General features: G+C 37.9%; 1 protein-coding gene across 1 annotated transcript; it reads right to left on the bottom strand.

The window, feature by feature from the left end:
- Positions 1-266: 266 nt before the first annotated feature.
- HS3ST5 (heparan sulfate-glucosamine 3-sulfotransferase 5) lies at positions 267-3,853 on the bottom strand. Its single transcript, XM_040347493.1, has 2 exons — positions 3,678-3,853; positions 267-1,335 (listed from the first exon to the last, which is right to left on the bottom strand). Exons 1-2 carry the CDS (start codon positions 3,782-3,784, stop codon positions 405-407), a joined length of 1,038 nt encoding a protein of 345 aa, XP_040203427.1. The 5' UTR covers positions 3,785-3,853; the 3' UTR covers positions 267-404.
- Positions 3,854-10,777: the final 6,924 nt, after the last annotated feature.

Below are 10,777 nucleotides of genomic sequence, written 5' to 3' on the forward strand. Positions count from 1 at the left end.
TGTCATATTTGCCAGTAGCAATTGTAACGTGTGCTGCCAACAGAGGACAGTGCTGAGTTTGGAAATACATTGTTTTTATGTTGTAGAACAGTTTTATTGTTTTCAACAATATATCCTTTTATTTTCAACCTGACAGTTCTGCTTTAATAAGCTTTATATTGAAATGTCTCCCCCTTATAATAGTTATAGGGATTTTAGCTAAAACTTTGGGAAGGGTACTTATTTTATCACTTCACAGTAGAAACTGATCCCTTTTAAATATTTGGTCACGTACATAAATTACATTTATTCAAGAAATAAACAACATATATTCTAATAAACGTGTCAATGAAAAGTGCATAATTGTCCTATTATAGACTTTACTGAAAGCATTGTGCAACACATAGTGTTGTAGACAGTAGTAATTAGGGCCAGTTAAATGTCCTACCAGTGATCTGGAAAAACTTCTGATTGAAAGGATGAAAGAATTTGTGCAATTTGGTAATAACTGAGGGGTCTACCTCAGGATGTATGCGTCCCTTGCTACCTGCCAGGCACTTATTAAAGACAATGTTAAAACGCAAGCAGTAAAATCCCCTGGTAGCATTAAAATACAGGTTGTATTGACTTATCCTGGGTGGAAGATTAAGAAACTTTTCCACCAGCTGTAGTTCTGGCAACGGTTCTGTGATCAGTCGATCCCCATCAACAATGTGAAACTGTTCAATGGGAAAATACTTCAACCACCTCTCTAAATGCTTTGTGTAGATACTGGTCCTCACTGCTTTGTACTTTGTGTTCACTTCACAGGTGTTGGGATCCATGGCCATTTTTTCAAACTTATAATAAGTCTTGTTCTTCCTCTCTTTTCCCTCCAACACCTGTGTGTAGTCAGAAATGGCTCTTGTCGTTGGTTCCCTAACAATAATTAGTAACTTAATGGAAGAGTTCATCTTATAAATCCTTTCTGGAACCTCATCTGTGATGAAGTATGCAGGACTTTTTTCAATAGTAATTTGGTGTGGGTGAGAGAAGGGCATCTTTTTTCTGTACCATTCAATACCCTTGGCGTAGTTCTCATCATTATCAAAATAATGTATTTCTTGAGAGGCCTTGACAACTGAAGGATGGAGATTGAGCATCTCAAGTAAGGCTCTAGTTCCCCCTTTTCTCACACCAATGATAATTGCCTTTGGTACCTGCTGGACCAAATTGTGGAGGAGAATTTGTTCTTTAGTTGCATTGCCTTTACGAAATTCATGTAAGAGTCCTCTTTTATACTGCATAGCACGGAGAGTATCCGCATCCGGACTTTGTGGACTGAATCGACCTTCAATTGGACAAATCGGTGGTAGCCTGTAATGAAATAAAGATAAGCAGGACTAATTATATTTCAAACTGGCAGAAACAGCAAGCAAAAAAATGGTGTATATTTTAATGATATCTTGGCAAGCATAATTTCTCTAATTTGTGAATTGTATTACTCTGTCAGTGCTGTAATTATCCTCAGTCCTTCTGCAGATAATTGCATAAAACTATACTAGTACCCACATTATATATTTTTATCAGATAAGGTTCAGGTGCAGGTGAACTTGTAGTACAGGGTGTCATATCTACATTACAATACCAACACAGAGAAATTGAAAGAAACATTTATTTTAAGGTACACATAGGACAAAATCAGTCCTTTAAATATACTTTTTTTTAAATATATTTATATACTGTACTGTTTATTTATATATCTTTAAAATTGTGTATATTTTATATCAGTGGTGGGCAGTTGGGACATTTGGTATAGAGCAGGGGTAGTGAATTAAAATTCAAGGAGGTCCAGTAACTAAAAAATGTTTCCGGCCGAGGTCCAAATCACAAGTCCGTGCTATGAAAGATTGTACGCATCTTCTTTTCTCCTTTTTGGTGCAAGCCACACTTTCTGGCACTTTTTTTTTTACTGTTTCCTCCACAAACTCTGGAAATACTCTGTAAATGTAAATGTCCTCAATAGTGTACCCCCTTACATCATTTCCCCCTACCAGAGTAATTCATTACATTGGGTGCCCCCATCAGACTACCCCCATAAATCAGTTGCCACTATCAGAGTACCCCCTTACATCAGGTATTCCTGTCAGGGTGACCACTTACATCAAGTGTCCCCATCAGAGTGCCACCTTACATCAGGTGCTCCCATCAGAGTGCCACTTAACATAATATGTACCCACCACAGGGGACACTCTGATGGGAACACCTGATGTAAGGTGGCACACCTTACATCAGGTGATCCCATCAGAGTTCCCCCTTATAGCAGGTGTCCCTATCACATAAGGTATTCCCATCAGAGTGCCCCTTTACATAATATGTGCCCATCAGCATGCCTCCTTAACTTAATATATGCCCATCAGCGTGCCCCACTCACATATTTCCCCATCAGTGTGCCCCCTTCTGTCTCTTTGTGTCATCGCTCTTAAACATTCATACACAGCTGGTGAAACACACCTTCTCCCCTTATCTGTGAAACTATTCTGTGTAAGGACTCTTTGGTACTATGCTAAGGGGTGTTACTGTTACTCAGCTCTGCTAACAGGAACAGGAGAGACCAGGAGGGGACAGCAGGAAGCAGAATTTTCACTGAGAGAAATACAGGTATTTTTCGGGATTTTCTAGCCAACATCAGTCAGAAATTATAACATACCAGCTTACACGACTATAAAGAGAATAAAAAATGTGTGAGACTTGAGTTGGCCTTTAACACATTTGTTACAAACCATCTCTTGGAATTTATGACATAACAGAATCAAACACCTACACAATGTGTTCTCAGCATGTTTTAGTGTTCAAATATTAATGCTAAAGTATGGTAGTACAAAAAAATAGTCTGTATAGTCTTTGGTTTAGAAAAATAAAAACGCGCACAGCCTTTTAAAAAAAGTAGAATAAAAAACTCCCAGAAAAGCAAGTCATGTTGTTGTCCATGACTCCAAATTTAATATCATAGTTGATTTTCTGAGGGAACACAATATCACACCTGATTGGACATTGTGTGCAACAACTCTACTTTGGTTATTGCTTTCTCTTCTTGAATTTTGGTAAATAATCTCAGCCTTGTTTTAGTGATTAGCACTACTGAGAACAACAATCAAATTTAGGATATAACATATTAGTATGGCATATTAAAACCCACCATTGGAGAATTTTATCAACTAGGTAATACAGTTTTTGGATTGAAGCCCTGAGCATGAATTGTTCATACACAGGATTGGGAATAGTATGATAAATCATATTTATAATATGGATAGACAAATATAAATCCTAGAAAGTGAAAACATATCAGCCTGACTATCTGTAGACAAGGTAAAATATATCTTGGCCAATTTAACAAATTAAAGTAGTAACACAGAAACTCTTTCCACATATTCAATTTGTATCATACATATCATTTAGGTTATTCTTGATGAATCAGGAAAAAGGTTTGCATTTCACAATACACATTGATGCAACTATAGAAAGAGAACCATAAAAAAAAAAAAAAATGCTAAGATTTTCAATATAACATGTTTCTAATACAGCATTTTAATTTTCCATGTAAAAACATTAGAGATGTTAATATGATTTTCAATGAACATACCTGTTAGACAAATAACATACTGTAAATGCTATGATTTTCCCAATTCTAAATAAGAATCTGGCTAAATGGTACTCACCTATCCAAACTCCCAACTCTGGCAACTAGATAAAGGAGACTTCCAACAGCAAGACTGCCTAGCACAAAGAGCTTCTGTCTCAGCAACGCCTGCTGTTTGAATAGCATGGCCCTCCATCAATCTTCAGGACGTCTTCTGTCTGTGGAGAGCAACACACACAAACCACTCATCAGCAAGTGGCAATGTACAAGCTAATGTTTATTAACAGGCAGTCAATCAATCTTTAGCTACAAGTGATTAAGATCCACTTGAAAAAAAAAATGCAAACACGATCATGATGCTTCTGGAAAAATAAATCAAATCTTTTAATAATTAAGTTGTGTCATTTTAGTTATAAATTGTGAAAAATATTAAATAATATTTGCACACTATAACAAATACTATAATATTACATGCTATGCTATAAGGCTCCATACATATCTAAGCATACTGGAATTGCGGGCGTAATCGCGTGTTTCTGCCCGCAATTCCAGAATTGCAGCAATACACAGGACAGGTTTCCGATTCTATTATTTCTTAATGGCATCCCAAACATGGTGCCGTTTTGCCATAAAAGGCCAGCATCTAAAATCCCAGCAAAAACCACAGCGCCAAATGCACCTGGCTCTGCGGCAAAATTTGGTACATGATTTTCGTTGGAGCGTTTTTGGAGCAAAGGTAAACCCATTCAAATTGAATGGTGCCACTCCAAAAAACGTGAAATAAAAACACACAAAATACGGTAGCTATAAAAATGCGATGCAACAGGTGTCGCTGCAGTATGCTTAGGTGTGAATGGAGCCTAATACACTTTTTAAATGTTTTATAGCTATACAATGTCTACTTTTTAAACATTTTTAAATATAAGTTTGACATTGTGACATCTGTAAGCACTCATAGACATTTTTTATTGTTTTGAATAGAGTGGGTGGATAAATGCACCCACTATTATTGTCTTGGTAACCATTTTTAAAGAAAATTAAAGTTACTAAACCCACAACAGTAAAATCAGTCTGTACATGCAGCATAGCATTATTGTTATACTCACTGTGGAACTTAACCTCCCTGGTGGTATAATTATTTCAGATTTTAGGTGCTGAAAGTGGTACCATTATTTTGCATGGAAATTTGGCGTTTTACATTGTAGGCCTGCAATTTTTAGAAATAACTCACTTAAATCTGTCCAAACAAGAGTCTAGTAGACATCCCAGGTATAATAAAATTTGAAAAACAAAATCATAAATTATAATATATAATAATTGACATAAAGGGACACTTTTTGGTTGCTATGGACAATCTCCAGTTTCCAGGCAGAAAGAACTGTATTTATTATATAAAAGTGCATGCAGGACACTGGGCAGACCACTAGGGACAAAGGGGGTGTGTATTTTTTACATACAGTACTGTAATCTATAATATTACAGTATACTGTATGTAATGTGTTTATTTACTTTTTTGAATTTGGCACCGATCTCCGCCCCCGTGTGTCATAACGTCGCAGGGAACGGAGCTCAGCGGCACACAGGCACTGTGTGAATCGAGCAAGGACAATGCTCGATCACACAGCGGAGAGGCATCGCAGGATCCAGGGACAAGATAAGTAATTCCCTGCCTGTGGATGCTGCAAGGCGATCCTGAGTCTGGCTCGGGGTTACCGCTTTTGGTTCTGAAATTCCACGCCGAGCCAGACTCGGGAATACCGCCAAGGGGGTTAAGGGGTTAATCCTCTGCATTGTGTAAAAAGTTTTTTTTATCCTGTATGCACAGATCCCACCCCTCCTGCACTGTCTAACACAGATCCCACCCCTCCTGCACATGCTCAGTTGTGTCTTTTATGCTGAAGAGAACATTTACTTGTTCTCAGAGATAGCCAGGTTACATGATATTGAAATCGCACATGTGGGCGTGTATATAGGCTGCAGTGAAAACTCCTCCTACCTGAACTCTAAGCACTGAAGAAACTGTACAGCCAAAAAGGTATGAAGTGGCAATATTTTAATGTAAAAATAAGATTTATAAGCTGTTGGCACTGTGGGGCAGAGAGTATCTATTTTTATATTACTGGGTTTAGTAACATTTTAAGGTAAACACAAACCTTTAGTGCCAGTTCACACAGGGGCAACCCGATTTACAGCGCGACTTTGCAAGGCAACGTCAACTCGACTTGGAGCAACTTACAACGCGACTTAAAGTTGCCTCCAAGACAGGCGACTTTGGCTGTGGCTAAGTAAAGATGGAGATCCGACTTTGGAGGCAACTTCCATTGAAATCTATGGGTACAAGTTGCCTTGAAGTAGTACAGGAAACGTTTCTGAAGTCGGAGCGACTTCAGTAGTGTACTCTAAGATGGCTCTCATTGACTAACATGGGATTTCTGATGTCAAGCGACTTGGGGAGACTTGAGGTCTGACAAGTCGGATCCAAAGTCGCTGTAGTGTGAACCAGCACTTACAATAGTCACTGAAACAGGAATAGAATGAAAACTTATTCTGATGAAAGCTGCCTAAAAGAGGATTCTAACAATATATTATGAAACAAAATAACCCCCCCCCCCCCCCAAAAGAAAAAAAAAACAGATGGGCATTCTAACCAAGAATATACTGTACATGTATTATTTACTTATAGTATATTACATTTAAAAATGAAAGGAAAGAGAAAGAAGGCAGCTGGATTTCTATCTATACAAAAATAAAATGATATTGTTTATCACTTATGATTTTGACATGTGTTTGTTTGCCTCCCCTAATGCAATTAAGAAAAATATACCAAGGCATCACTGCTAACCACTTAGCTACCTTTCTCTCAATTCTTCATTGTATGTATTTTTTTAAGAAAAGTCACACACTGTTTAATTAATGTAATAATCCTTAATTAGTGCAAATGTACAGTATGTATATATGTCTTTCAAGCCTATTATGATTTTTCACATGGTTGTTTCCACGGCAGCCACTGTTTCCTTACAATAGGAACCTTACAATTATCGGGATATTAAGTACACATGCCTAGCTTGAAACATAGATGTGATGCAAGTGAAAGGAATGTTGTATCTCATAATAGTTACATAAGAATAAATAAGAAAAACGTGATAGTGCTGTACTGAGTAAATATCTGCTAAACTGTGCAGGTATTGCTGTAAATACTTTAACTCAGACCTGGGCATTTTACGCCCCCCCGGCCACATCTATCCCTTTGGCTGTCCCTGTCTGGTCCACATTAAAAAAAATGTATACACTACATTGCTTAAAGCGGAGGTTCACCCTATAAAAAATTTCTAACACTACATCCAGCCCAGTTCTGCAAATAAAATTACACTGACCTTTTTTTTTTTTTCGGGTCGGCTCGGCTCTATTCGGCGCCAGTGCGCAGGCGCCGAGCCGACCCGAGCTTCTTTCGGGAAGTCGTGATGCGCTGTGTGCGCCCTCGTTTAGCATGTCAATCAATTGGCATGTCAATAGGAATGCCCACTCCCGCGGGATTCCCTACCCGGAAGCCGCGGTGAATTCTAAGGATAAACGCTATGTACGACGAAAAAAAAAAAAAGGTCAGTGTAATTTTATTTGCAGAACTGGGCTGGATGTAGTGTTAGAAATTTTTCATAGGGTGAACCCCTGCTTTAAATCTTGAAGGTGTTTATTTTTTTTATTTTATTTGCATATGTGTATGCAAGCCTATGCATGTTCACAGTAATAAGTTGGAGAACAAATGTCTACAAGAGATAGCAGTGGCCAAACTTTCACCCCCCTTCCCCCCACTATGTGATACTGCTCCATGGCTGTGGGGGAGGAGTAGGTTCCCTGAATCCAGACCAGCCAGTCAACAAGATGGCAGCAGATGTGCTTCCACTCTTTTTGGTCCACTGGTTGCCAAGATGGAGTTCAGCCTTAAAGTGGAACTACACTTCATCTGAACACCACAACCCAATTTCATTCATTAATTTTTTATATGCAATGCAAACTCCAACCACCCCACCTCCCCATCCATGTCTCCATGCTTTATTTGGCTGAGAAATCACATTGAAAAGTTCCCCACTAGCATTTGTGGCCATGGCTTTGAGTAAGGGCAAATGATTAATGTAGTATTCACTTCCTGAAAATCCATCTGCCCTTAGTTAAGGCATGCAGGCAGGTGGGTGTGCTTTGCTAAGAATACCCTCATCCCCTCCTGCAGACTTCTGGGATGTATGATGTTATTTGCCTAGGCCTGAAAAACAGGAAGTAACTGAAGAAATGTAAAACATTTAAAACAAGTAAGTATGATACACTTTCCTATCTATGGTATTTACTAATGCTAGCAGCATAAGGATTAAAAATAGTCAATGTTGATTGAGTTGTTTTTCATTTGCACCAATATTTGTACACCAGTAGTGCCTTCAGTTACTGGTAAAATAATCAATGTTTTTCAGCATCAACAAATATAGCATAAATGTCTTTAAAATGCCTCTGTATTTCTCAAAAAAATTCACAGACAGTTTTAGCATTTATCAATACTGTATATAAAATGTCTTCAGAAGAGTTTATTGAAAAGCAGTTTACAAAAGTTACCAGCAGATGTCACTAGTCAACCACTTTTACAGTATTTACTTTATGTACAGTCACTTCAAATCCATAGTGTCCCACATAGCTACCGATAGAACATTTGGATATTCCTAATCACAATTCCAACTTCCATGAAACTTAAAAAAATATTACCTAAAACTGAATTACTAATTAAATTCAGCAGTGTTTACTGAAAGATTCCCAAGGGTTGGCTAGCATATTTACCAGACACTAAAACAAAACATAAATCACTAGGCCTTTGTTGTTATTAAATAGACAAAATTGCAATTTATAATGCATTCCAAAGCATAAATGACAACTTTAATCCAAATTTGTATCTATTCCATGGACAATGTCTTAACAAATCTGAAGTAGAATTTGGATTTCATATAAAGTAATTCTTTTCTGTACCATCGAAAATTCAATGACATCTGTAGTCTGAATTGAAGCTGACATTTGTGATATTTTCTTCTAAAAATGCTATTTTCCTGGCCGTCAGGCTGATTTATTTGACCCTTAACAAGTATGGATTGGGAGCACTAACCTCAAACTGACTATCCTGGTCAGCTGACTTGTTCTAGGCCAAAAGGTTAAGTGGTAAAGACAAAGTCATCCAGGCAACTAACATTTTCAGAAGGAGAACAGCAATGTCAACATCTATATTTCTAATACTACAGATTCCTTTGAATATATACGGTATAAAAATAAATATACATACAATATATATACTGTATATATTAATATATATATTTTAGATTTTTGTACACTCAAACACTGAAATAGGATGGGACTTTTAACGTGCAAAATTGTGTGTCAAAAATCATAGATTCAAAATATATACATACTGTATGCTTTATTACAAATGCATACATTTATTTAAAGCGAAGGTCCACCTAATTTTTTTTTTTTTTTAAAGCCAGCAGCAAATACTGCAGCTGCTGACTTTTAAAAAATGGACACTTACCTGTCCAGCGGGCCTACGATGTCGGCAGACGAGGACGAGCAATCGCGCATCTCTCGGATGCTGCCACCTCCATGCTCGTTTAGGGAATCAGGAAGTGAAGCATTGCGGCTTCGCTGCCCGGTTTCCTACTGCGCATTTGCGAGTAGTGTGGTGCGCCATCACTGGTCCCGCTCTCTCCTGGGAACAGTGTGTTTCCCAGAAGACAACGGGTGGGGGTGATGCGTAGGGGTGTGACTCCCACAGGAGTCAATACCCGGAAGTGGTGCAAATACCTGTTTTATACAGGTATCTGCACCCCCTCCCCCCTAAAAGGTGCCAAATGTGACACCGAAGGGGGGGAGGGTTCGTAAAATCGAAAGTTCAATTTTTGGGTGGAACTCCGCTTTAAGATCTTTTAAAAAGGCAATATTTTAAAACTGGTATATTGTAACTTTCATTTGTTCAGAATTTAAAAAGACATGAATTACATATATTTAAAAACAAATCTTGCCTCTCAGCCGCCACTTCTAAATGTGGGTATACTTATAACCTCTGCTTATACACACTTAATCACAACGTAAACAGTGCTCCTTATAAGAGTCCATTCTATACGTGGTATACATAGGCAGTGACTGTATTCTTGGCGTGTTTCGCTATCTGCTTCCTCAGGAAGATGAGGCAAAAGGAGAAGTAAAATCAGAAAACAGAAAGTAATGTAGCCCAGTAGGATCCAAACATCATGCCTGTATAGGAGCGATGGTGCCCCCCCTACGGGGGTCGCCAGGAGCGAAAGGAAGAGCAGAAAGAAGATTCCACAATTCTCCACCATTGTTGAGGCTTAAATCTTAGATTTCCAATTCCTTTACCACTTCAAAACCGGGGACTTTTACCCCCTTCCTGCCCAGGCCAATTTTCAGCTTTCAGTGCTGTAACTTAACGCGGTCATGCAACACTGTACCCAAATGAACTTTTGATAAAAAATTTTTACACAAATAGAGCTTTTTTTGGGGGGTATATGATCACCTATGTGGTTTTAAATTTTTTGCACTATAAGCAAAAATAAATAGAGTAACAATTTTGAAAAAAAATGTTGCTATAATAAATATCCCTATGTTGTTTAAAAAAAAAAAAAGTTATTTACTCAGTTTAGGCCAATATGTATTCTCCTACATATTTTTATCAGGACTGTGACATTGCGGCAGACAGATCGGACACTTTTGGGACCACTGACACTTATACAGCAATCAGTGCTATAAATAGCCATTGATTACTGTATAAATGTCAAGGAGTTAACACTAGGGGGCGATCATACCCCAACTTTTTGATGCAAAAACTGAAGTAATGTGTACTAGAGTATTTCCACCATTGTAGAAATGTCTTCAATTTATTGTAATTGTACTGTCTTCCCCCAGCGCTGAACAAAATGATGACGCTGTATAAATTCTGTATAATAATAATAATAAAAAATGAGTACACTGGCACAAGTACTGGAATATTTTGGCGCGCAACATCCATAGAAACAGTTGCATAGCACTTTTAACATGCTTTGGCATAGCTGCTAAAACACCACATAAAACCTGTCTAATATTGTTTTGCAAATGGAAAATGTGCCAATATTTACACCACCACAGTTATTTCCCTTT

This window comes from Rana temporaria, chromosome 4 (assembly GCF_905171775.1).
Source record: "Rana temporaria chromosome 4, aRanTem1.1, whole genome shotgun sequence".
Lineage (NCBI taxonomy): Eukaryota > Metazoa > Chordata > Amphibia > Anura > Ranidae > Rana > Rana temporaria.

Excerpts from the sequence above, each read along its gene's own strand:
- HS3ST5 (XM_040347493.1), bottom strand. The coding sequence starts at position 3,784 with ATGCTATTCAAACAGCAGGCGTTGCTGAGACAGAAGCTCTTTGTGCTA. Across the intron at positions 1,336-3,677 it reads AGAGTTGGGAGTTTGGATAG|GCTACCACCGATTTGTCCAA; the intron begins GTGAGTACCATT and ends ATTTCATTACAG.